The sequence below is a fragment of the Haemaphysalis longicornis genome, unplaced genomic scaffold (assembly GCF_048455015.1).
Source record: "Haemaphysalis longicornis isolate Haplotype H1 unplaced genomic scaffold, Haemaphysalis longicornis Haplotype H1 scaffold_10, whole genome shotgun sequence".
Classification (NCBI taxonomy): Eukaryota; Metazoa; Arthropoda; class Arachnida; order Ixodida; family Ixodidae; genus Haemaphysalis; species Haemaphysalis longicornis.
Window position 1 is genome coordinate 96,481,127 of NW_027526204.1, and position 27,791 is coordinate 96,508,917.

The following is a 27,791-nucleotide window of genomic DNA, read 5'->3' on the forward strand; positions in this document are numbered from 1 at the left end:
TACGAGAATCAACGAGCAGACGAGTCACTAGGCGTAACAGTGGTTCTCTAGTTTATTTGTACGGCATACTTCGTTGTCTGCGGCCGGTCTCCTGTGGTAACTGGAGGAAAACAGAAGTGTGTAGTTCATTCCGTAACCTGTTCAGCTGTATTTGTCCTCACATGAATTATTTATTATCGAGTTTGCCAAGATCCGTAGTTAAGGACGAGACGTCTTACTCCCCAACGTTGCCAAAACGCTGAATTCCCACCTCGCGTAACGCTAGTATATCGTATTATAAATGAAGGATCACGGGATTACGCCGGTATACGATTACGCTGGTACCGTGGGGGTTCGAAATGAAATGAAAATGAGACAGAGCCTGTGTTATGTGGTGCGTGGATATTCGAAGGAAAAACTGGCTCCTTTCTGCTTCTTTCGTTGCAAATGTCGACAAAAGACGATAGTCGGTCGAGATTTGACAAGTAACTGCCTCCCTTCGCTTTCCCTCTCACCTCTCATGCTGTTCCTATTCCGTCACGCTCCTCTTAAGGTAAACACGCTAAAGGTTTGCTCAAGACGATTTAAATTTACCGCTTTCCACTGCTCCAGGCAAGTTGCCTTGATGCTAGCGCGGCCGTACGGCGGAGACGCGCCTGAATCGAGGCGCCATACTTCAACGTTTATACAACCGCGTTGCCCTAGTCAACGTGTGTTCAAAGCAGAACGTGGAACATATCTAGTGGAACCTTTCGTAACTGTTGCCGCTTGATTTCTTAAAATGCCGCCGGAAGCTATAGTGGCGCGGGCGACAGCAGGCGACGGCAAAATGATTTTTTTTTCTGCAGCGGATGGAGTATTTAATTTCGCAAAAATCAAGCATCTATGATTTTTTTTTATAAAGGAGCACTACAAGCATCACTTATGTATTATATTTGTTGTCTTATATTTGCGTAATGTCTTGTTCTTGTTCAACAATGTTGACAAGTATGAAGACATAAACCGGACTTGGACGTTTAGATTTGGCTGTGAGTATATAACACTATTGCGCAGACCTCCGTTCACTTTGGGTGGGTGGCTGAATCGAGTCACAGACAGACAGACAGACATACAGACAGACCAAAATTTCTGGGTTTAAGTAGCTCAAGAAAGACTATCGTCTTGAAAAGTGGGACGGCCACCGATTGTCTTTTACTCGGGTGTGTGCGAGAAACAAGACCGGGATAAGGTTCTCGTGAACTTTCAGCGTAGGATATCTCGCTGGCACGGCACAAAGGCTTTCACTGATCCCGTTACCTCGAGATTGTTTATGCGCGATCCTTGTGGGGATGCGCGCTCCGTTTCTTCGGCTCGTTGCAACTGGGAAATTGGAAATCGGATTACAGCAACAAAAGGCAGGAGGTAAAAGGGGCTGAATAAATTGAATTTGTTCAGAAGGTTAGAAGAGAACAAATGCCGTGGGTCGCGAGGAGACTGGAGACAAGTACGCTGGTAGTCGGTGTGAATATTGCCGCATTTGTGGGACTCAAGAATGGCACGAACCACGCCACGGCTGCCAAGAGAAATCATTTACACAAAGCGTTGGCCTGGGGGCCAGCTGCTGTGTAGTTTGATGACCCCGCAGACGGCGCCGGTTCTCTGATATAAGCGAGACTAGTCATCATATACTGAAATCCCAATGGGAGACGCTAAATAGTCAGCCCGGTTGGTACGTGAGAAAGCTTCAGCGTAAAACAGAGCAAACCTCGAACTCTTCAATTCTCGTCTCCTCCTGAGCCATCGAGCCATGAGGTGCCTTGAGAGCGTAGCGGGGCGACAACGCTGAAAGTTTTCAAGCGACGTTTTAGTGTTGCCACTGTGGCGTCTGTAACGCGAAAACGCCGAAGTGAAAGAAAAAAAAAAACACCTCCCTTAGGCGCATTCAAACCTGGGTCCCTCGTTCCTCCTCGGTAGACGTCCACTTCTTCGTCAGTTAATCCGGTGGCCGTCTCCATATTCTAAAGAGATGGCGTGACAGAATCGCCCTCGTCGTCTTCGGCGCGCAGGACCCGTGGCGCCCATGTAGCTACACGACGGCGACGACAAAGGCGGGAGCTCCTCATGCGGCGCAAGACCACGCGCATTCCTGAACGACGTGCGGCACTTTTCACGATGCGGACGCTCACGTTCATCGTTATTTTGTGCTAAAGCAAGTGCAAGGAGGTCGTGCCGGGCGCCTCGCACCGAGGGAGCTGCGCAGCACTTTGGCCGCCTCTGCTGTGGTTTCGCGGCGGCGATGGCGATGTCCACTATGACGGCGTTGTAACCAAGCGTAGGAAAGTGTGTCGAAAGTGTGAGGGTAGGGCAGTATGCCGAGACCGCACACGACGCTCATCCGAGCGTATGGCGAAAGTGTGAGGGGGAGGGCGGCACACGCTGGTATGGCGTCATCCTCTCACTGCCGCCACCTCACACTTTTGCCATGCGCCGCTACTCCGCTTGTGGCTCATCCGAAGCATGCGACATTAGCGCGGGACGTTCAAACACGATTTGCAACAACATTCTCGCCGGTGGCGGCGACGCGCTGCGAGATAACGGCAGGGTATCGTGCACCGCCGCGCGTTCTCTTATCACGCTATCATTTCCTGAGATGCGTCAGCTATGCGCCGTGACCGAGAAGACTGCAATTTGCGCTGCGCACAAATTTCGCTTCAGGGAATGTAATAATCGTCAGTGTGTTATTTCTTGGTATTTTTTTTACAAACGCCAACGAAGTAAGCTCAAGCTTACACAGATCTGCTGTCAAAAACGAAAATAAGGAATAAAGCAAAAGTTGACCAGAAACTGAGACAACCACGAGTCCAATCCCTCTTCTGCGAAACACAAAGCGCTATATTGAACGAGACGAGATTGATCCGCACTATGCGGAACATGCGTGGGTTCGGCTTCCGTGATCCGCGTCCCCACAGTTCATTCGCCTGAAGTGAAGAGTTCCTCCCGAGAAAGCCAGATAGATGAACAGCCAAGAATAACTGACGCGGCTCCTAAGCCGCCACGTTTAAACGTCGCGAAACTTGTGAGGTGCCCTGTGACCTTTTCTTTATAGTCCTTTTCATACTGATTGCTCAATACGCAGTCCTAAGGCACGGTCTGTTCTCGAACCTTCCCAAATAAGAATGTTCGGAGGCGGTGACAAAAAGTGTCTGCTTCACGCTGCATTTCCGACATGCCATTCTTCATGGATTTGTAGTATTATCGGCCCCCTTGCTGTTTCCTTCCTTGTTCCATATTGGCTCCGATTCTTGCCTCCATAACGTTTTTCGAGAAAATATATGCCGCTTCTGTTAAAAAGGCAAGATAGATAAAGTAAGCTCGGCTGGATTAGGAAGAGCGGGAGAGGTCGGCATTAGCCATTGCTGATTGTTGACGCCCGACCTAATATGTTTGCGTTCCTGGGCCTTTGTTTGTGCAAATGAATTCCCGCCACCTTTGGCGTATTTGGGGCCACCGTTCACGGCGTCGTGGGCCTTTGCTAGTAACCGGAATAAAACAGTTAAAATAATATGTGTTTCCCAACGAGGGGGAATGTAACCCATTCTTCAGAGCCCCTATACAATAAAAACCCCATTTTCCTTAATTCCAGAGCTGATTGTGTGGAACTCAGTCAGCTCCTGTTGGAATGTGTATTCTTGTATTCTACGAAGGCTAGAGGACTTACCCTCATAGATTCAGTATATTTTAAGCTTGTAGTAAGAAGAAAAACAACAGGCGAAATAGCGGAATGCTGATCAAAGCTACAAACTATGATGATTTGCCTGAAATTTGGTACACTAAAAAACAATACGTTCTGGAAACGGTTCGTAGATTGAGCAGAAGTAGCACCGGTGGTGCTGTTACCATCTATTGCGGTCTAGGCTAATGAATGAGCTTGTTGGAACACAATTGACAAATAGGGAATAATTCACCGCTTCGGCTGTTCGGTAATAAACCACCGTAAATGCCGCATTACACTACCTTTTATCGTTACTGCCAAATAAACTTTGGCATCGAGACAGTATGTGAGTTAGGACAGTAGGATTTATTGGTTACGAGCACTCCCCCTACTCTGAATATTGAAAACAGCACGGTTCTCCTCTGCTTCATTTTTTATTCAACGGCTTTGTACAAACTCTTCCCCCTCAGTGCAGTCACCTTTCTCTACTGACGCAAAAGACTGCCGGCATTTTCTGATCTGTCTGTATTATTTTACAGCAATGATGGACTAAACACGCACAGTCAGTGTCGTCGTTCTCGGGCCCATGTGATCTCGTCAAGCGCATTGATTGATAAACGACAAGTCTGCTAAGCGATCGTGTCGCAAGCAAGTGCGGCTGCTCTTCCGTCAAAATTGTGCGCTACAAGAGAAGTGCATACATAGGGGGAAAGGCAACCCAATCTCTCCTCTTGAGCTATTCACCCCTTCTGTTTTTTCGCTATATGTCATAAAACCTAATGTACCCGCCGCCACCCAACAGCAGAAGAATAAACGAACTCTTCGCCTACAGTGATTGGAGGGCTTCGACGAAGCGAGTACACATTTCGGTATCCTAACGTTCCCGCCATCGCCTGTCTAACCCTTTTCTAAATCCCCTTGAAGAGTGCCTTGTTGACTTCCCGGCTCCCTTCGAGGTCGCCGTGGCCTCGTCTCTGCGTATCGGCATTATCCCCCCTCTTCCATCTCCATCCGATGGAAAACGCTCCATTGATGTCTTCCCAAACAACGCTTTACTGCCTCATCTTCCACATTTTCCCTCTTTTATGCTCCTTCTTTCCCTCTTCCTACGTTTTCTACCTTATTTTTCTATATCCCGTCGTCACCGTCATCTTTCCTGCCGACGCGAGGACACTTCAAAAGGCGGAAGAACTCTAAACCTGCCGTGATGGATTCTGCCAGTAGCAGTCGCTTCTGGCCGCCTTTCATCATCTTCCGAACAGCCCAGTTTCCCCTCGTGAAAGCAGGTTGCTTCGGTGCGGCGTGTTATTTCTTTCATTTTTTTGTTTTTATTTCTTCGTGTCTTGTCGTGATCTCGAAGATGCCGGGCACGTTGGATCGTCCTTTTTCCTAGTCTTTAGTCTTTCTTGGAAGCAAAATTTTTGTCTTATGAGCCAAGGAAGCTCTTTTTTCTTTTTACTCTCCCGCCATGATTCCAAGCGAGTGAAGGTTATGCGTGGCAGCCGACAAGTAACCAGAGCTCCGAGCTATTTTTTCTTCCGGGATATTTTGAAATTGCGTGCTTAGCTCAAAGATCTAGGGCTTGTTCGTGCGGTTCTTATATATTAGTTGCTAAATAAGTTCATTTTTCTGCGCTGCGTTTTCACGAATTGTTACAATTGATGCCCCAGTGATAAATGTTTCGGTAATCAAAATACTTTTCGTCCGCGGCATTCTGTAAACTTTAGAGCTGCTGAACAAGCTTTCTTTCCTATAAATTCATCATACATCACAGTATCCCCATGGAACTTCTAGACCGAATTATTACACATCGAAGGCGCGGGGCAGAAGAAAATGACCCACAGACATCAGAAACGGTTGGTCTCCGTCAGGCGTTCCACCACCTATGGCCTTAATTACCGCAGTTTTGCCTTGCGATGTAAAACTGGAAATAAATCTGATTATGATATGATGAATCAATACAGTAAGGTAAAGCAACAGCAGCACGCTTGAAAAAAAACGTAATGTCTACTGCAAACAATACTTTAAAACTCGCATGCGTGTGTAACCAAGACAATTATGGCAGAAGCTATCAGTGCACTACGAAACTTACGTTCCTTGCTGAAGGACGCTTATGGCCGCTTGGTCTGCTTTGCGCATGCGCATTCCATCTCAGAGGATTTTCGGCTCGCGGACACGCACACGGTTTGCCCTAGGCACACACAGCTTCGCTGTAAAAAAGACGTTATAGAAGCACTTGACGCTTCCTTCTATGGCAACGTGTATTCTGTGTTCTTATCGTTGTTTTACAATGGGTGACAGGCAAGGCAGCAGGTGACGCCGGTTAATGTCAATTCTGGTCCACCTAGTTTTATGCCCAGGCGTACCCATTGCCGGCCACACTTTTTAGAACCCATGACTTCACCTGACCATCGATGTGTGACAACAGAGTACACAAAATGTTTTCCTCATTCCTTTTCTTTATATTTAAACAGAAAGTTACTCCTTTCCAAGTTTTCGGCAGCTTCCTGTCTAATGCCGGAACCGATTCCCTGTAGAAGACCGGCTTCGTCGAATTGCAAATGAGATAATCACCGTAAGAGGGCGTGGGTGTTACTGCAAGCAGAGCGTGAAGTTGTCAGCAAAGAACTGTAGAAGGAGGTGTGTCCCGTATAGCAGACGAAATTTTAATGCAACAAATCATCTGCGGGTTGCGCGCAGGTGTAAAAAGCCGAGCACGAAGCAAAAAAATAAAAAAAAACTACCGCACAAGCGTCTTTTGCCAATACAAGTCTCGTAGTAGGTAAACAAAACAGCGATGAGAGTTCCACAGTGTAAACAGCGCCCAAGTTGGGTGGATGGGAATAGATTTTAAAACCGTTAAACCTGTTTTTTTTTCTGTTCCGTGGTGCGGGAAAATGTACTTGAGTTCTCAATTATCTTGCCGATTTGTCCCCGTCTTTTTGTGGGCACATTTATCGATAAATCAGGGGAACCAGGTATTGAGCAGTATGGATCGTTGCCTCGCGTGTTTTGTGAACTGAAACTGCTCCGGCAGAGATAAGAAGCAGGGTATTGACAAGTGGCACTATCTAAAAAAAAATTAGCAGTGGCTAGGCTCGGCTATGCCAGTGTATATCCGTAGCGTGAGCTAATGTTCAGCTGGTTATTCTTACGTTTTCTGGTTGTCTAGAATTAGCTGATTATCATGCTTACTGCTGCTAAAACGATTTCCAATCCAACCCCGTACAATCCAGTCCAGTCCAGTGAAATTCAATCCAGTCCAGTCCGGTCCAGTCCAGTCCAGTCACTGCTCCTCGCACATGCGCAGCACGGCTCTCCAGCAGCCACGCGAAACGGCTACCAAGCGGCTCCGGTGCACCGTCAGACTTGGCTGCTACGCAACGGAGGCGCACAGCTGGGCACGCGCGGGCATCAGTGCGTCTGCCGCGGCTATGACGTCACTCCACTAGAATACGCAGACCGGCGAATGTGCAAAACGAAAACGGTAAAAAAGCGTTCCAGCGTTAAAAAAAAGACACGATTAGGGATATTTTTGGCAGCAATGGAAACGCTGTATAAGGGGTATTTCAAAATATAGACGCGCGTAAAATAATAAAATGTACAATAATCGTGCGACCGTCCGTCTAACGACGTCAATTGTTAAACGCGAGGTTTTCTTCTGAGTACTCCTTGGTCGTCGGCTGAGTTTGGACTTCGAATCGTTTAGCTTTGACTTTGACTCTTCGCCGTTTGATTTAACCCGAAGAACGATCCGCGTTCAACCGTCGCTGTTGTCCTTGGACGGAGGGGTACATGTTATTTCTGTCTAATTTTTCACGTCCTTGAACCCCTCTCCGAATTCAAGGGGCTTTTGCATTGTCGGAATGGTGGATTCGGATAGACATTGGTTTCACAACGCACGGTACCCAGATTTTATTCCGACTACAAGAAGCACTTTTTCTTTCACTCCACCCCCAACGTCATCATCGTCAGCGAAAGTTGCCTTGCCTGCCGTGCATTTTCGACGGGACATAAGGTACGAGCGGATATAGAAAGCTTCGCTTTAAAAAATTAATCGCAGCGCAGCAGACGACGCTCCTTATTGAACACAGCTCAGGGAAGCCTGCAGTCTCAACAAGAAAGGACGTAAGTCGTCTGGCAATTTAAGAGCACTGCTCGGACCAAAAAATAAAAATAAGCAAAGTCAACGCCAACCTTTCTCCCTGGTATTCTGAGTCCTTTCTCCACTCGAGCCTCCAGTAGAGGAGATCCTTGAAATCGATTTCCCCATGCATAAGCATTGCGGAATCCTCCCCTCAGTCGAATTTAGGGTACAAATGAAGTGGAGGAGGGACTCAGAATAAGGCCCTAAGTTTCGGGAGACTTTTCTCGATGAATCCTGGTTCCGTTCACGGCGTTGCAGACCGAAGCCGGCTAAAATAGGCTGTTTAGGGAGGCGGTTTACAGTCCGCCAAAGGTAAAACGCACTGTAGTGGTGAGGCCAGTTGAACGTAGTTCAGAACGGCGTTTGAGAAAGGCTTTAAGGCACTCGCCCAATCTTTCGGCCAGGATTTATCTTGCACTGTTTTTTTCAAGCGAGCCTCACGGAGTGCGAGCGCCGTACCAAAAACGCACTGCAGGAGAGCCAACTCGTTGGGGAGGATTAAAATACAAAACGCGTGGGGAAATGATTCATATGCATTCGGCTTTCCGTTAGGGCGTGAAGAAAAAAACAAAAACAAAGCCAGTCTATAAAATAAATACGGCTGAACACGAAGCTTCTTTCCATGCGAACGGAACCAAAGTCAAAATCCAAAGCCAACGTTCACGCAGCGAACTCAATAAATGGTGCGTGATCCGGGTCAAATCACCTAATAGAGCTAAAACACCTCATCGCGTCGTTCAGCTTTTCTTTGGTTCGTTTCGCTGTCGGTGGCTTTGCACTTTGACTTTTATTCACTTTGTAAAGGAGAAAGCTTCGCGCTAAACCATCTACCTTTAAGAAGGGGGCTTTGATTTTTGTATCTGTTGCTGCTTCATGTGGTTGGCAAGTTGTGTTCTGCAGGTGATCTTCCAGAGGCCGTAAGGCTCAGGGTGAGAATAAAGCAATAGCGTAAAAGGCAGAAAATGCACTCTGGCGCAAAGTGTATACGCCTGGCTGTTTCCAAAACATTCTGTATAGAAAATGCCGAAATCCCAAAATGCACGAAATTATTTTGTATTTATTTTTGCACTTAACATTCGGCTGCTACGACAGCCGAAAACATCGGATGCTAAGACAAGTAAATGGCGTTGTTGAAATACCACCACCACCACCACCACCACCACCACCACCACCATAATCATAATCATACTCATAATCATAATCGTCATCATCTAATCATCATCACCGTCATCATCCTAGTACTCAGGTCCACTGAAGGACGAATGCCTCTCACATTGACCTCCAACTGCTCCTGTCCTGCGCTGCTTGGGTCCACAGTTTACCCCCCAATATCCTTATTTAATCCCTCCAACGGATTACTGGCTTTCCCCTTCTTCTAGACCCATGTTTTCGTATCCACTCCGTTATCCTAATTGTCCGCGAGTTGTCGGTTCGCCTCACTATATGGACAGCCCAAGTCCATTTATTTTTCTTTAATTCAACTCTGATAACTTCTACTATAGTTTGTTCTATGATCCAGGTAGCTCGTTCCTTGTCCCTGAGTGTTACTCCTAACATTATTCGTTCCATGGACCGTTGAGCCGACCAAAGTTTGCTTTCTAGTGGTTTAGTAAGGCGCCAAGTCATAACCGACGGTATGCACAGGTTGTAAATTTTTCTTTTGATTGACAGAGGTAGCATACTATCCGTTATCTGGGAGTGCTTGCGTAGTGCTCCTTAACCCATACCTATTTTGCGTAACTTTTTAAAATAAGAACTGCAGAAAAAACGCAAGAAACAGGCAGAATTATTGCTATAAAAGAACAAATACCACTCATATGTGCGTGGTTGTCGAATAAAAATGTTGTCCTTACAATCAGCCAAAGAACTGCTTAACGAAGTTCATCAACAATGCAGTGCGCTTCCAGCCATTTAGATTGCTTCCTCAAATTGACAGAAGCTTTTTTTTTTACGGAGTCTACCCGTGCTGGCGAAACTTCTTGAAGAATAACTTAAAATCACTGAATAAGCTACGCTTCCGAATAACAACACTGATGCATGCGGTTGAGCCGCGGCGGCCATTTTGATGCTGGGATCCAGTACTGCTAACGTCATGTCCACGTAATAGCAGCCGACCTTGGAGAGCATCGCTTGCCCGGGCGGTGGCCGCCATCAATTGTAACCGTGCTAACCTGTTCTTAGCGTGACTTATCCAGCCATTCTAGAATGAACACTTTTCACGCCGTTACATCCTTCTTACAAATACGACTCGACGGTAATGTGACAAACTGGACGGTAATGTGATAAATGTGTTTTGGCCCGCCGACCACGGCGAGAGTGAGCAACCAAGCACCGATGAAGCGCCGGCAAAAGCCTCTCCAAGTCACGTGGCATCACAGCGGTGAAGCTCTGAGCGAAAACAGCTACGACGCCTCGCTGCAGCGGATCACGTGGGGTAACGTGACAACTGCCACTGTAGCATTCCGGCGGGTCAAGGTCATTGCGACGCAATGAATGATGACCCTGCGAGACATGCCGCACGGCTTTCGTTGTATGGGGGCACCGAAATAATTGATACGACGAGGAAATTCGACATCATTGTTCGACGCGGAGTTTGTTGCTCAGTAGCGTCCTTGTGTTCAATGTTGTGGGGAAACGTTGCCGAGTTTGTGGCTTTTCCGTTATGGTTCTTACTGTTTTCTTGCTGGTAATGAGGTCGCGACAACAGGTCGCGGGTTCGATTCCCGGCCGCGGCGGCCGCTTTTCTGATGGAGGCGAAAAGCAAAAACGCCCGTGTGTAGGAGATTTCGGCGCACGTTAAAGATCTCCAGGTGGTCAAAATTAATCCGGAGCCCTCCACTACGGCGCGCCTCATCGCCTGCGTTGCGTCGGCGCGTTAAACCCCACAATCAATCAAAGGTCGCGACAACGCAATACGAAGGCCAGCTTGCGCCATCTTGTGGATTGGCCGAAAGCCAGTGCGGCCTTTCTAGCAAGTTGCCGGTTGTCTCGAGCAAGTTGTCTCGAAATCCGTGTTCGCGGTACGCGTCCTAGTGTATTCCATTTACCTCGTGCCTCATAGGGCCAGGGGAGGGAGAGGTATACGCGTTTTAGAGGGGCCCCTTTCGGCAATCTCCAGAGTAGGTACAGATGTAATTGCGTTCTACACATCCCCAAGGCTTGGTGCTGTACGAATAGTAACCTCGTGTAAATGTGAACATGAACAGTTTGACGCGCGGACCTGTTCGCTCGCGTCGGAGATGGGCTAAATCCAGGAGATTCTGGGTGCTGTGGCTAGAAGCAGAACATTTTCCCTTTCGAGGAGAGGGGTGGACGTAGCGTTTCTTAAGACGAGTTAAGAAAGAATGTCAGCGTGCTGAGGGAGGACCAGCACTACTTTCCTCCGCTGCCTGTTTCGACTCGATGGTGCCTTGTTCACCGAAGAAACAACATACACTGTTTATATAAAAAAGAGAAGACCCCGATGTCAAAGGCTACATTAAAACTCCGGGGTAATCGTTTTCCGGGTAGAACGTTAAGGACATCTTTAAGTTTCAAGCACGGGCATTGTGGTGTGCAGAAATTACGTGGTCGAAAAAATGCTGAAGTGGTAAAAGCCATGGAGCGTGATGCTGGAATCGGCCGCCAGAAGCGGGAATCAGCAGTGGGGTAGTATGGTCGGCGGAAGGCTCTTCGAAAAAATTAGTAGCGGCTTAGCCCGGCTATGCAAGGAAATACGTAGCGTGCGCTAAGGTTCAGCTGGTCATTGTTAGGTTTCCTGCTTGTCTAGGATTAGCTGATTATCATGCTTACTGCTGCTAAAACGATTTCCAATCCATTCCAATCCAGTCTAGTCCAATTCAGTCCAGTCCGCCCCAGTCCAGTCCAGTCACTGCTCCTCGCGCATGCGCAGGACAGCTCTCCAGGAGCCACGCGAAACGGCTGTGAAGCGGCTCCGACGCAGCGTCAGACTCGGCTACTGCGCATATGAGGCGCACAGCTGGGCACGCGCCGGCGCCAGTGCGTCTGCCGTGGCTGTGACGTCACTCCTCTGGAATGCGCAGACCGGCGAATGTGCATACCGAACTCTCTACACACCCGTACTCCGACTGGATTGGATTTCCAATCCAATTCAATAAAACCCAATTTCATCCAACCCAATCCAAATCCAAATCCAATTCAATCCAATCCAATGCTCCTCGCGCTTGCTCAGCACGGCCCTTGAAGGTCCACGCGAAACTGCTCAACCTCGGCCAGTGTAGCTTACGCTACAAAAGTGACGCAGTGCTCGCGGGAGAAGGAGACAGAAGCGCTAAGGAGGTAGTCCGTTGCGCACGTCCAATACGAGCTCTCTTGTGAGGTGGGAGAACCGTCGAGGGCTAACAGGGTGATAGTGGCGATGACAGGCAGTAAAACGAGGTTTGCGAGGCACTGTGCAAAGGGATTGTAAAGGGGCCACGGGCGCAGCCGCAAAGGTCATCACAAATTTCAACAGCAGATCCCACGGAGTCTCGTGGCGATCGTGAGCGAGCAGAACGATCGCCAGAAAGTGGTGTCCAGGGGGGTGGTGCAGGGGTGAAGGGTGGTGTTGCGGAGATCAGCAGAAATGTCGACAGCAGATCAACGGAACGTGAACTAGGCTTTGGCCCTCACATTCTGAGAAAGGTTCAACGATCCCCGTAATTTCGTTGGTACAACCGCTACACTTGCCGTTTGCTTTGTGTCTTTTAAACGCACGGAAATCGTTTGTACGTTTGCACCTTCTTTCAAATTGACTTGGCGTGCTAACGCTCTACTGCGTTCCCACTATTTGCGTAACCTGACAATTCCAGAGCGCTAGTTTTGAATAAGGGAGCATTCGAAGGAAGTGCATAGTTGTTTCAGCTGCTACGAATGAGAAGGGAGGCTGGTAAAAACATTCCGTGCGAAAGACCAAAAAGGAAGTAAGGCAGAACGACTGCTACATCTGTTGTTGGCATTCAACCTCTTTGCGTGTCGTATTGCCTTAGAGCCGGGAACAGATTGAGGGAACGAACACAAAATCGTGCATGCATACATGTGGAAGACGTATATAGAGGAAGAAGGTGTTTTAAAAATATTTTCTAATTTATTTTAATTGCATAGGTTTAATGCGTAGACGGGGCCACAAAAGGCAGTAGTGTGGTACAAACAACTGCACATAACATGCTCAATGAGCCGTAAAAATAAAGTAGTCGGGTAGAAAAATGCGGGTCGAATACAAAACATTATCGTGAACACAAATGCGATTAGATGAACAAAAGTGATTTTAATTATTGGCGTCAAGTAACAGACATCTTTCGTTTTAGCTATCCCCAGAGATAGACGATCTCATTTCTTCATTGTTTCTTGAATCAAGAAGGCAGAAAATAGGTTAGTGTTACTGGACGAAATGCACAGTTTATGACGGTGTTCAAACGGGATGACCCATATTGTTGATATCAACGTTATTCCACTGTTTTTTCCAGGGGCAGTCCGTATACAATCACATTTTTTTTCGTTTCCTGCTCGCACGCTCGATAGTTCGCGTTAAGCATAGCAAGTGTTTCAGAAGTTTCTTTCATTCTTTCCTGTTTCTTTTTGTAGTCTGTAAAGAACATTAAAATCTACCACCTAAATTCTACCATGTCTTTCTTTCTCGGAATTTGCAACGTACGCGAAATCTACCACTTACCCAGGAGTCCGTGCTCATTCGCGGAAACTCTCGTTCGGGTCGAAAAAAATTGCCCCACCTCCGGGTTGCTTAACTCGGCTTTACTGGGAATTCAATTTCAGGTTTTCTCTCCTGGAAAAATATTTGATTCGGAAGTACCCGAGTTTCTGCCTTAGGAACTGGCTTTTTTTGTCATCGGCTCCAGTACTGCCGTTTCGTCATTTTGGCATGTCCTTCGCTGGAAAAAAAAAAATAACCGCGTGTTGAAATATTATATTTCCCCTCGTTTTTCCGCCACGCAGCAGCTTTAGTGTCGAGCGTGTCGGCGTGGGTGATTTTTTATGTCTGTGTTTGCTTTCCCACCCACGTGCCGAGCTCTCCCTCATTCCTTCTTTTCAATAAGACGTGACTGGAGCGCCTCGCCCCGTCTGCTCCTAACTGGGACCGCGGAATGCTAAAACAGCAATGTCGACCATGGGAGCACTCAGCTTAAAGTGTACTCTAAACCCTCGTATACCAATTCAAAAGGGAAGCACTTCTGTTGCCATAAGAGTCATCTGTGTCATTCCAAGAGCTTGCTGTATTTACGGCAGGTCCCGCAGTAATTCTAACTGCCCACGCTCTAAAAGAAACTCGAAGATTCAATGAACATCAGATCATCCAACCCACGGTTACGGCTTTTATTTTTGGTTTTGAGTGGCCATGCGCATAGTTTAAATACTGGGTCAGTGTTCCTCCTTACGAAAAACAGGATGGAAGCTCTGGACTCGGGCCAAGCTGGGGTCGCGGTTACGGTGATAAAGCACAGAAAATATCAGAGGACACCTAAGCACTGTTCCCTCGTTTTGAATGGGAAAGCACTGAGATTCAATTGAAAGCTTCTGGATTGTATATGGAGTTTTATGTAGCTAGTGGTGTTATCGAGTGTCCTTGAGGGCTATATTTTAGAGCTTTGAGATTGAATTAAGGAGTATATTAGTTTACACTATCTCCATGTGAGCAAGTCGGCTGTAGACCAGACAAATTTGGTCGATATAGGTGGGAATTCTACGGCTGCGCGAGGCCACATGACCAAATCTGCCGCTGTGTGTGTGTGTGTGTGGGGGGGGGGGGGAGGGGGTGGAATGGCGCGTGATAAAGGGTAGCTTCGGCCGAATAATTCCAACTTAGCACTCTCGCGTTTCTCAATGGCACTATGCATGTTTGGGCGGTGCCTAGAGCGCAGTCTTCTTATTCCTTAAAAAATGAAGGAAGCTCACGCTAACGCGTAACTCTTGAACGCAGCGAAGCTGACGCAACCTTTATGACCATAACGACCGTTTCAGTCCACGATTGCAGCCGATTTGCTTCTTCTTAGCACACGGAACGATCTTTACTCCATCATGGGTGCTATAAGTGTGAGCTTCGTTCATTGTTTTGGAAGTGATAATCAGTGGCCATCACATCGGAGGAGCGTACGCTATGACGTGTCTTTCTCGTTCCGACCAAGTGTTGCCACGATTACGGCGAACGCTGGAGTTTTTCTTTGATCAATCATGGCCAATCTCCCTGACGGGGTATGCTTGGCTTGACAAACTTACGCCGGGGATGCTAGCGGTCGTCGTGAGGCCCGTACACCCGAGCGCTAGGCTTCTTGGTTTTCCTATCGGTCGGGCGGTCGCCGGAATCTTGACCAATCTTCCTAAGTGAGTATGCTTGGTGTGAAAAACGTGCTCCGGGGAGACTGGGGCATATCAGCTGCCAACCTTTCCAATTATTAAACCAGTTAACCAGAGACAGGGGCGGTCACCGCGAGGCACGCACACACGAGCGGTCGGCATTTTCTTGTTCTTTTTAACTGCTGGGTAGTCGCCGCAATCTTGGCCAATCTCCCTAAGTGGGTACGCTTGGCTTGCAAACATGCCAGGGGACGCAGGGCGGTCGTCGCGATGCACGCACAGCCGAGCGCTTGGAATTTTCGTGGTTTCGTTAACTGACGTGCGGTCATCGCGAGGCCCACGCTCACGAGCGCGCGCTCAGAAATTTCTTGGTACTTTAAACTGCGGACACGAAAAATTAAGATTTGTTCTACAACTTGGCTGTTAATATAACGGATCACGTGCGTTAGGCCACTTCCCACCACGTTGCTGAGTTGTGTTTCATACGATGACGCGCTACGGAACTCGTCTCGGCCATGCAGGTTTACAGGCCTTTTCGCTGCATTTTCGTTCATAAAATGTGGATCCAAAATCTAGAACACCGTCGTCTCGTTCTGAGAAAAGTGGATTTGTGAGTTTTTAACCGTTGAATTTAAGGTGGAAGGGTGGACTGGATATATGTGTACTACCGATACTGGACATGGCACAGACGGATACTCATGGTCGAAGTGCCGGTTAAATGCATGGTAGTATTTGATATTGACTTTGGAAATCTTTTTTATCATGAATGAGCGGTGTTTCGGAATACTAGATGGAAAAACTAAATGGTGTGTGGCTACATCACGACGGCGGATGTAAATGTAAACGGGGAAGCAAGACAAAAGTTATGCATTTTTTCTTTCTTTATTTAGCGAATCACAGGAATACCGTCAAAGCAGCCAGTGGGTCAGCTTAGGAGTTTCTTATTACATTTCAACTGTGTAAAACCAATTTTGGTGCACATTGAAGTTGCAAATATTTCTCATACGAGACGCTTCCAGCGTGCCGACATTAAAAAGTTTTTTGATGCCGGTAAGTTTCTTTTTTCTAAGACACCATTGCCACTGAAGAGCATCACAAAGCTCACTTGTTACCTTTATTGGGCGAAAAACTCAAGCAAAAAATCAGCAATCACGGAGGAAATACATTTACGTCCGGTTCGATTTGGAACTGCAAAGCGACGGCTGGGCCGTAGTGCCGAATCGCACTACGGTCCAGCCTTGTTGGGCCGTAATGCAATTTGTTTCTGTGTATTCGTTCTCGCAGATCCCCAGAACACACGAGCCATGGTGGTGAACGAGACGAGCGTGCGCATCTGCTGGCAGCGGCCCCTGTACGGCAACGTCTCCGGTTACGTTGTCAAGCACAGGGCAGTGACCGAGAACGTCACCTCCTTCGTCAACGTCACCACAGGCGCCTCGGACAAGTGCGTGCCCGTGCACGGGCTGAGACCGTGGACGGAGTACGAGTACCGAGTGTACGCCTGGAACGACCGCGAGGAAGGCATCGGCAGCCCCGTCGACCGCTTCGCCACTCGCATCGACTGTGAGTACGGGCAAAAAATCCCGGGCCATCTCCACTAACGTTAAACTTTGGTAGGGCGAAGCCTGCAGTTTATAAGTGTATTTTTGGCGCCTTCGAGTTTTTGCCCACGGAGATGACACCGTTCGGGGTTAGATGTACACAGCTTTTCTGTAAGCCTCGCGTTTTCGGAGCACGAAGCGTTCTAGTGCGAGGCGTCAGAAAACGAATTGCCCGGTGTTTTAGTACCGTGACCACATGATACTACAACGACATGAGACACCGGCCGCCCGGACCCTAAAGGGCTTTGCCGCTAATAGAAGAGGAACAGGATGGGGTACACAGTGTGCCCGCTTGCGTGCCGGCGGGCCGGTGGGCTCGAGTGTCGGCATTTCAGGAGTTTGTAACAATTCTTCAGGATTGGCGATGGTCTCCAAATGATTTGGGGGAAACACCTGAGAGCAGCGCAAAGTCCTGAAACATAAATGTCGCGGGAAGATGGGACACTCTGATGTATCTATCTCTGGGGTATTTAGTGCATCTAGTGAGTTAACTAGTGCCAAGCAACGTACATATCTTTGAGTTTAATTCAACTCTAGCAACTTTTACGGCGCCATCACTAGTTTACCTGGTTCTAAACATTGGTGGTTATTGAGTTTGCCCGGTGCGTTGCAATCGACGTCATCCGTGTTGTAAGATGTGGTAACTGAGAAATAAATTGAAGATGAATGGCGATTGCATGTTTGAGGGACGGTAACCTGCAGCATTTGCGACATACTCCGGAAATTCTATACTATGAAATTGTTGCTGTAAGTCTTATCTCATAGCGTCCAAGAGTCATTACCTGCTTCCGATTTACCCGAGAGAAGATTAATTTCAGAAGCAGGTCACATATCTCCGAACCAATAAAATAAGGCTTCTGGTTAGAATTTTGTGTTGTACGGCTCTCCATTACGTCGACAATGGGGCTTACGTAAGGTGTCTTAAACTTACAAAACTTGGTCCACTTCTAGCTAGTGGGTGGTCCGCAAAAGATTCCGGCGCGATGCACACAAAATTTATTCTGCTTTTTTTGAAATCGGCCATTGTCAAGTTACTCAAAAGCACATTTTCAGTTCGCTGTTTTTATAATTGCTCTAATTCTGTGATCAAATTGCAGACTGCTTGCTCAACGTCTGCAAGCACGGCTCGTGCGAGAACACGGGCGAGCGTCCCGGGTTCCGGTGCCTCTGCGAGCCGGGCTTCTACGGAGAGGCGTGCGAGCACTTCGACCCGTGCTCGCACAACCCGTGCAAGACGTTCGGCAGCTGCGTGAACACGAGCCACGGCCAGTACCGCTGCGACTGCTTCACTGGCTTCTCGGGCCGAAACTGCTCCGACTTCAACCCGTGCCTGCTCAAGCCGTCGGCCTGTCTGCACGGCGGCGTGTGCACGTCTAACGCGTCGCACATGTTCACGTGCCACTGCGTGGACGGCTACTACGGCAAGACGTGCCACCAGCACGACCCCTGCTTCTCCGCGCCCTGCCTTCACGGCGGCCGCTGCCGCAACGAGTCGGACGTCAAGTTCGCCTGCCTCTGCTCACCCGGGTACGGAGGTACGTGTGAGGAGAGGCGAAGCATGTTTTGCCCCTAACGTTGGATGTTAGACGCTACCACTGTGTGCCGACGCTCGCCGTCAGATCTGTAAGCACCATGTAAATCACTTTGCCGCAAGGTAATTCGTTACGACGGAAAGCCAACCTCTAAAGCACCGTGCGAGGGTGCTGAATGTAGTGAATCTGGACGGAAGAGTGTAAGTGAATGGAAGTGAAGAGGAGAGGGAATAGAATGGAAAGGGGGGAATGGTAGGAAGGAGATGGTTAGGGAAGAAGGTTAGAGGTGGCAGGTGGAGGGAGCAAGCCGGGTAACTTAAAAGGGACAGGAGAAGCGCTATGGCGCTGCCTCGTCATTTTCAGCGAAGCATGCTGACACGCTACCGATTGTTTTGTGCAAAGTGACATACAGCCACAACTAGGGAGAAAACAAACGAATTATACAGGTTTGGAAGCTTGGATTTCTGGTTTAAGTAGGGTACCGCAAACGCAGCGTGTGGAGCGTGCCGGAAGATTAAGAAAGTATTTTCCGAAAGGGCAGTTTAGAAAGGAATTTGTCTGTGGTATTTCAGGTTGATCAATTCGTATGTCCGTAGGTGTTATGTAACAACCCTTGTTCTAAAGCTATCAAGCCGGAACATCAAGGACAAAAATGTTGCTTTGCTAGGGTTAATGCTTCGAATTCATAAAAGTAACTTAATTTTTTTACAGAAAGCAAGCCAAAGAAATCGCAATGAAGCACACTCTTGCTACATCAAAAGACCAGTGTTGTGTTCTGTTACAGCCATCCTCCCCCAGTTTTGTTACCTTCTTTTCCCAGGCAGTGTATGCGAAGAAAACATCAACGAATGCCTGTCCAGCCCGTGCAAAAACCACGGCGATTGCGAAGATGGCGTTAACAGCTTTGTCTGCCACTGTCCGGCGGGATACGGAGGTGCCCTATGCGAACAAAGAGGTGAGTCAAGGCAGTGCCAGGGTTGAGTTCTATTTAAGTATCTGCAAAGGTCAAAGGTCAACCCACTTGCGCACACTAGATAGGCAACAAGAAGAATTTACGTTAACACAGAAAAACTAATGTGGCCATCACTGCTCGACGTTGTACTGCTGGCGTTAGATGTTTCTAAAACCTTTCGAAAAGTACGCAGCATTTCTACTAAGCCCTATCGACAACCGGTCCCGAGGCACTTCTGCATGCTAACACCTCAGAAAACGTATAAAATAAAAATTAGCCACATTTCACCGTATATACAAAATCTGCGCATCTGAAAATCTTTGCCTACACACAAACACAAAAAAAGTAAATCAAAATCTTGAGTTTCCCGGACCGAAGATACAACTAGGATACGGAGCGCGCCAAAGTGTAGTGCTCATGGCTATTTTACACCACCCAGGTATCTTTCCCGGGAAAGAAGACGTCGACGCGTTTTAACTTTTGGCCTTCGTCCTAGAAGCAGGCGCCGAGGCTGGGATCGAACCCACGTCCTTGGACTCAGCAGCGTAACACATTTAAAAATACCAAAATAGTACAGCGCTTACCGCAAAAAGGCACACAAAATATGGCGAAGCTCCTTCCCTTCGGAAGTGAACACCGTACTTCCTGTCAGCGAGGTGCTGCTCTCAGAACTTCCCCCCTTTTTTTATACCAGACTCGTGCCCCGAAGACTTCCAGCAGACCGATAAAGGAGTGTTCCACTGGACGCCCGTGGCGCACGGCTCGGTGGCGAAGGTCGAGTGCCCGTACGGTGCGTACAACCCGGCCAGCGAGTACAAGTACGCGAGAAGGAAGTGCCGCCTGCTGGCAAGCGGACAGACCGGTTGGATGAAGGCGTCCGCCCAGCATTGCCGATATAAGGCGAGCTCTTCTTTATATTTTATAATAACGAGCTCGCATGAGAACTCTGTCGAATAGAAAATAATTACTAACATGCGCGTGTGTGAAATGCACTAAAGTAGTACTAAGGGAGCTAGAAAAGGGTACTAAGGAAGCTTTTGGTGTGACAACCAGGCATAACTTGGAACTTCGTAATTGAGGGATTGTTGTTAGTGCCTTTCATTTATTACACATTTTTACTGCTACGTACAACGATTCCTTTTGAATTCTGTACAGAAGTGCTACAAATATATGACTGGCTCATAAAACACTCATCACATTACACTGATTACCGTTCTAGAACTCATTCAGTCCAGCAACTTCTTTCGTTTGTTAACAACAAAGTTTGCACGTGCTGGCTTCATATGCACCTGCGGAGGCTTGTAGCAAGTAACTTCAGTTTCACGTTGAGTACTAAAGTTCAAACTTAAGATAAGAACACTCAAAGCCAAGCAGTGGAGGACTTATGCAATCAGGTACGCCAGTGACATGTCATTGAAGCTGTCAGGACTGCCTAGTGCGTTAAAATGGGAAATACGTTGGATTGCTATCTGAAGCGCTTAAATGCGAGAGACAAGCGCGACTCTACCACTCAACAAATTTTTAAGACTTAAGAAAGTACAACCCCGTTGTGCATAAACTGATGCTGTCTTGCGAAATTACACCCGAGCAAGAAAGAAAAAGAAATTACGTATGTAGTAGTTCCAACAATCCGCTGCCTAGAAATCGAGAAGGGTAATGTATAATTGCTGTTTTAGAATACGTTCCCGTAAATATAAACGAGGCACACGCTAGATCATTCTTAGAAGCTAGAAATTAGTAGCCTAAAGTGCAAGATTTCATGCCAGTGTTTCCGTAGCTTCATTTTGGTACACACTAAAACTGTAACTTTGACTTATGCTGTGCTCCGTTCTTGAGCTTCTTGTCGCATCTCTGTATGTATCTTAGTTTTGAAGGAATCTAAAATATGCCATATCTTTGCTCTGGCGGGGCCACAGAGCTTTCAGACAGCCGAAAACATCACGTCTGAGCTGGAGTTCCTGACCCATGACCCCTCCAGCATCCGTTCAGACCAGCTACAAAGCTTTGCTGACAAGATTGAGCCTGTTGTCGAGTACGCCATCAAGGACATCAAAGTAAGCGCTACCAAGCTGCGGTGCTGAAGGTGGTTTTACTGCAAGCAGACAATGTTTCTGGATTCATTCAGCTTGTCTTCTGCTTCCCTTACCAGATTGCCCAAGCCATGATCCACGTGATCAGCAACTTCCTCGCACTCAACGACAGTGTCATTGAGGAAGGCGACGCCAATGGAATAGCCGTCGAAAAGTACGTTTGAACGACATGATTCCGCTTTTTGGATGTGTTCACACCAAGCTATGAATACTTTTGGCCTTTACGATGACCCAGAGCTGGCCTCAGCCCTCAAGAGCTAGAAACCTGAATGATAAATATTCTGACTTCTGCTCTGAATGATCTAAAAACGAAAGCCAAAACATCTAAGAGCAGTTATTTCACAAGAAACACTGCTAAAACTAAAACGTTCCGGCAGCCAATTTTGGAACTACGTCGAACCCGCAAAAAACAACAAAATCAACACACCCCTGGAACAAGATAACCCGATCAATTGAGACAAGCTGAATAGTTATTTTTGACACTGTTGGGGAGGTTAGGTTGGAATCCATCGTTGTAACTGAAACCTGATTGCTTGCCCTATAGCTGAATTTGGACAGGACAAGATTGGATTGGATTGGAAAAACTTTTATTGGGCCGGCGGTTAAAGCTTTACACTAAGACTTCAGACTTGGCCGGAGTCGCCCTCGCCGTCGCCGCCAGGCCCAAGCCTCGCTTCCCGTCATCGGGTCGCTCGGGCTCCTGCCTGGTCAACGCTACGAGGACCCGCTGGACGGCCTGGATTTGGAGGTCTTGGTCATCGGATCGCTTCGCCTCCTCAAAGGCGGGTGGCAGTCTTCCTGTCGTGGATTCTTCCGGGAAGTTGAGACAGTCCCAGACAATGTGCTCGAGGGTCGCGGTGGCTTTACGACACACCCTGCACGTATCGTCTGGGTGCGTCTCCGGGAACATCTTGTGCATTAGGGACGGGCTCATGATCGTTCTTGTCTGGAGCTGCCTGTACACGACTGCTTGTTCTCTGCTCAGCCCTTTGTAGGGCAGTGGGAGCGTTCGTCTCGCGAGTCGATAAGCCTGGGTTATTTCCTTGTATCCCGTCATTCTGTCTCACGTGCTGTGCCACGGGCGTTCCCCGCTTGGCCCGGCGCGGCCTGTTAGTTCGCGCGCCCAGGCGTGTGCGGTTTCGTTGTGGTTCGCACTGACGACCGACACCTCTCCTGCGTGTGCCGGGAACCACTTGATTTTCTTCTTTTCCACGATTGTTGGCGCCCCTCTCAGAATTTTCTCCGCAGCTCGGGAGACCCTTCCTCGTGCGAAGTTCCTGACCGCTTGCCTTGAGTCGCTGAGAACAGTGGTGCACCCTAGGTCTTTAAGGGCCAGTGCTACGGCCATTTCCTCAGCTTCTTCTGGTTTGTCGCTTTTCGTACTGGCCGCCGCCCTGACGTTGCCTTCGGCGTCGACCACGGTTACGGCGAAACCGCTTCCGTTCTCGTACTCGGCTGCGTCTACGTAGCGGGCACCCGCGTCTCCGGCGTGTAGTTCCGTCAGTGCCTTGGCCCTCGCTTTTCGTCTGCCCTCGTTGTAGTCGGGGTGCACGTTACATGGAATCGCATCCACCCGGATCATGCCCCTGACCTCGTCCGGGATCGGCATCTTGACTCCCTGTTGCTCGTGGTATCGAAGCCCCAGCCGCTCGAGGATTCTCCTTCCAGTCTTAGTTGTTGCCAGTCTCTCCAGCTGCGCCGTTCTCTGAGCTTCAATCACTTCATCTAGGGTGTTGTGGATGCCTAGGCTGAGCAGTCTCCCGGTGCTTGTAGACTCGGGTACCCCGATGGCCGCCTTGTATGCCTTTCGGATGGTCCCTTCCAATTTATTCTTCTCGCCATTCTTCCACCTGTGGAAGGCGGCCACGTACGTGATGTGGCTCATTACGAAAGAGTGCACGAGTCTTGTGAGGTTCTCCTCGCGTAGCCCCCTCTTTTTGTTTGACACTCTCTTGATTAGTCTGATGGCATTGGCCGCCTTGCCGACGACCCGTGCCACCGTAATTCCGTTGTTTCCGCGTTCGTTGAGGAGCATGCCCAGGATGCGGATGTCTGATACCCTGGGGATCACTGAGCCGTCTTTGGTGTAGACCACGATTTCTTCTCGTTCCCTTCTCTCGGCGCGCGTGCCTTCCTTGGGTCTGTACAACAACAGCTCGGACTTGGTCGGTGAGCATTTCAGGCCTGTGCCCTCCAGGCTGTCCTCGACTACTCTCACCGCTTGCTGCAGGGCCTCTTCCACTCGAGCATCACTGCCGCCCTCGACCCACAGGGTGATATCGTCAGCATATATAGTGTGACCGACGTTCTCCACCTCTGCGAGTCTGTTGGCGACTTCGATCATAACTAGATTGAATAGGAGCGGCGAGATCACCGACCCTTGCGGGGTGCCTCGGCTCCCGACCTCTTTGACATTCGTTGCAATGTCACCCGCGGTGATCTCTGCCGTCCGACCCGTCAGGAAGCTTCTGATGTACGCATGGGTTCTCTCTCCCATGTTCAGCTTCGATACTTGACTTAGAATCGCCGAGTGATTGACGTTGTCGAAAGCTCCCTGCAGATCGAGACCCATTATGGCCCTCGAGTCCCGGGAGTCCCTGTCAACGATTAGGTGCTTCAGCTGGATCATAGCATCCTGCGTGCACAGGTGTCTTCGGAAACCAATCATGGTGTCGGGATAGAGGTCGTTGTCCTCCAGGTAGAGGACCAGCGCCTCACAACATTCCTAACAGTTTTCTTGTCACGTATGCGTAGTTGCTACCTAAATGTCTATGCTTACAGAGAAATTGCTGCTCGGTGAGTTGGTGGGAGTATTGCGACATGGTTGAAGCGCCAAATAATAGACGGACGCAAGAAAGAGGACGGGACAGGCGCTAATACCAACTGGTTTTATTTCTATGACGTACAACTATATATATATATATATATATATATATATATATATGTGTATATATATATATATATATATATATATATGTGTATATATATATATATATATATATATATATATATATATATATATATATATATATATATATATATATAGTTTGGAAAGATAAAAACTCACACAGAGCGCGAAAAATAATGTCAGTAGAGACAGAGACACACGAGAAAGACGTAGAAAATAGAAATAAGTTTACTGACGTTTCAGGAAGAGGACTTTCTTTCTTTCATATATATATATATATATATAGGAAAAGAAAAACAATAAGAGCAGAAGAGCTGTGAGCAGTACTTCCCTAGACCACTTCGGATGATGCGGATGATGCGGTGTCAAGTCATCTTATGTCACGAGTGTAAAGAACGATAGACGTTTCGCTGACACACCACAGGCTTTTTCCTTTATGTGATAAGCCTCCAAATGCTCACGGGCTGTTTGATCCCGGCATCTGCGTGGAATGTTTGCCTGGAGAAACATCGGCTCACACGCCGTGCATTTTTTGCAATGAGATGAAAAATGGGCCAAATCATCTTTCTTTAAATGTTGCTCAAATAACCGCTTACATTGAAAAAAAAGTGTATTACCTTTGATCACCTTCTGTAAAGTGCCTCCGACGCGCCCGGAGTAACAACCCGCCGCGGTGGCAGAGTGGCTAAGGTGTGGTGCTGCTGAGCACGAGGACGCGGGTTCGATTACTGGCCGCGGCGGTCGCTTTTCTGATGGCGGCGAAAAGCAAAGACGCCCGTGTGTACGAGATTTCGGCGCATGTTAAAGATCCCCAGGTGGTCAAAATTAATCGGGAGCACTCTACTACGGCACGCCTCATCGCCTGCGTTGCGTCGGCGCGTTATACCCTACAATCAATCAATCAAACGTCCGGAGTAACGAGTGAGTGGTGCCTTAAAGCAAGTTAACACTCGTTCACGGTCACCATTCAGTGTCTCCATTTTAAACAACTCGCCCCTTGCGTAGGCTGGTGTCCGTGGTGGAAAGGTTCGCCGCGGAAGTTGTGCTGGGATCCGGCGCACTTATCATCGAGAACGAAAACCTGGTGGTGAAGGCGGTGGCCTGGTCTCCCAAGCTCCTCGCCCAAGGCCAGGACTTCCTGAGCTTTTCGCTGCGATCAAACGGAGACCACTACCTGCACGAGGACTTCTCCGGCGACGGCGACGAGCAGGAAGATGGGGATGTGAGTGGAGGATGGATGGGATGAATGGGAATGCGAGGATAAGAGTGGCATGGCTTCTTAGCGTCATTGTTAGAAGGCGAACTGAAGGGACAAAAAATATAATTGCAACTTTTGCATGGTTCAGTCAAAGCGCATCTAAAAGTAGGAAGAAAAGGTAGAGAAAGAAGGCGGGACTTTACTGCAGAAAAATACGCGCGCTCATTCTGCGTGACAAATCTTTCCCACGGTTTTTTAGCGTTTTAAACATTTTTTATGACTTTTTGCAACGTAATCTCAATGTTTTAGGCATTATCAGTATCAAGTGAAGTTTAGCAATGATGTCGTCATTACATATTGACAACGCGATCCGTGTAAAGGAGCAAAAAATGGGCACTTGTTTCTGCAATGGTTCCTATACGCTAAATAACAATAAATTGAGGCGCTGTTGCCAGAGAGAGAAAAAGAGACAATGAACGTTTAATAGAGGAAACGGTGTTGGTTGAGGCGTTACTCGGTGGAGTGGGTTCAAAGCAGTTCAGATACCCTTGGGCCTAGGCTGCAGCCCTGGGGCGGGTGACTAGAAAGATTTAGTGAGCGTGACGGGAGCTGGTCATCAGGCCCTCCCACTTCTCTAAGGAAGGGTTGGGATTGGCTGTTGCTGGAAAAAGCTTGATATTGTTTTTGCGTTCTGAATTGTGTACCTAACGACAAATATTTACTGTGTTTTTTTTCTTTATAGAACATTGTGATCACCATTCCGTTCGAGGCACTCTCACTTGCGATTAACAACTCTCTTCTGGCTTTGGGAGAGCCCTTCCGTCCCATTCACGAAGTGGAGAAAGGCCCGCGCATAGCGTTCGTGTCCTACCGCAACGACAAATTCTTCCGGCCAGCGCAACACAGCCGAGGCTCTCTAGTGAGCGCGGGTAAGTGACCAGGCACAAAAATGCTGACTAACAATACAACGTTGTAGAGATAGCAAATTCATACCAGAGGAAGACATTTTAGGGGCGAAACTCCTCTTGCTCGGGCCCTGTCCCGTCCCTCGTCGCTGCTGTATACGGCACGGCACATTAATGATGATCGTGGCAGGAACCCCCTAGGGATTGGTTAACCAAAGATTGGCCGAAGAGGTCAAAACGTTCAACGCGTTCGCTGCTACCCAACAAGCATAAGAGGAAAAAGAAGAGGTTGTCGTTCGTCACCTGCGGTCTCTGGTGCAGCTCGAAACACCACAAGCGTCCCACCAACATGAGAGGGACCTGTATCGACATTGCCTTCTCCAACTTCTAAATACAACCTCTCATCTAAGATCCTCTCGCCACGTACTTCACCGACCACAAAATTATAATCTTCAAAGGAAAGCGCTTCCCACAGCTTTGTAATCAGTAATGTAATCCTTGTATATAATTTCATCGATATGTAAATGATTGCATCTTGTGTGCATATAAGTGTATAGGGACCGGGCAGCTGGACGGGTGGCGCCACCACTCGGCGCTCCCCTCGTCAAGCCGGTGCATTGGACTACATAGCCTCCCGTTGTTTTTGTCGTGTTTGCTTCGGTGCTTTGAATGTTTTGGTGGTGTTGTGAGCGTATATGTGCGGTGAAACAAAGTCTAGACAGATGTGTTGGGTTCTTAGATGCAGCAATGACTACGTAAACTTGTCGGACACTTCTAAAGTTGGGTATCGGCTGCAATGGCATGAGCGCTTTTTGCAGCGATTTGCGCTTTACTACACCCGTTCTGAGTACGAATAAAACTACTATTAGTAGTATTATTTTCTTCTTAAATGCACTAACGGCTACGCAAACTTATTGGATGCTTGCAAGGTTGGGAATGGGCTACATTGACACGAGCGCTTTTTGCAGCGCTCTGCGACTGGCTCCGCGCGATCTGAGTAGGAATAAAGCTATTAGCAATATTATTATTCACTTCTACCACTTTAAATTATCTTCACTGGTTTCAATGACTACGGTTTCCACGCCAGCCTTAGCGCTGGGATACCTCGATACGTGTGCTTTAAATAGAAAGGCACCTGCATACGAGATGGATTACCGTGTAGCCGTAGAAATGTTGCGGTAGTTTACACTTTCTGTCATCGTGAGCTTTGTGCCTTCGGTTTTGGTGAGCGACAGTGTGACAGTATGAGAGCCTGAAAGCCGAAGTGGAAATCCCACATTTGTGGTGGTCATTTTATCAAGAGCCAAAGTTATTCACCAACTCAACAGCCCAAGCTACAAACCATCCACCTTCCCTCCTCCCCTTCCCGTTTTACCACCTGCGTAGAATAAAGGCTGGCACCGATAGTTACAAAATGTGGCAGCGTTAACATCAGCCGGTGTTTTTTAATGCTTAGGTATTCTTTACAGAGTATACCTAA

The 27,791-nt window shown here is 48.1% G+C and overlaps 1 protein-coding gene across 2 annotated transcripts in view; it reads left to right on the forward strand.

The window, feature by feature from the left end:
* Window positions 1-27,791, forward strand: part of LOC144158899 (uncharacterized) — a 78,280-nt gene that overhangs the window by 26,524 nt on the left and 23,965 nt on the right. For both annotated transcript variants that reach the window (XM_077690081.1, XM_077690082.1), the window contains exons 4-11: window positions 16,410-16,688; window positions 17,824-18,261; window positions 19,079-19,213; window positions 19,905-20,110; window positions 21,127-21,264; window positions 21,360-21,454; window positions 25,214-25,430; window positions 26,149-26,335. In XM_077690081.1, coding sequence (XP_077546207.1) covers window positions 16,410-16,688; window positions 17,824-18,261; window positions 19,079-19,213; window positions 19,905-20,110; window positions 21,127-21,264; window positions 21,360-21,454; window positions 25,214-25,430; window positions 26,149-26,335 — 1,695 coding nt within the window. The remainder of the gene's footprint in view (window positions 1-16,409; window positions 16,689-17,823; window positions 18,262-19,078; window positions 19,214-19,904; window positions 20,111-21,126; window positions 21,265-21,359; window positions 21,455-25,213; window positions 25,431-26,148; window positions 26,336-27,791) is intronic.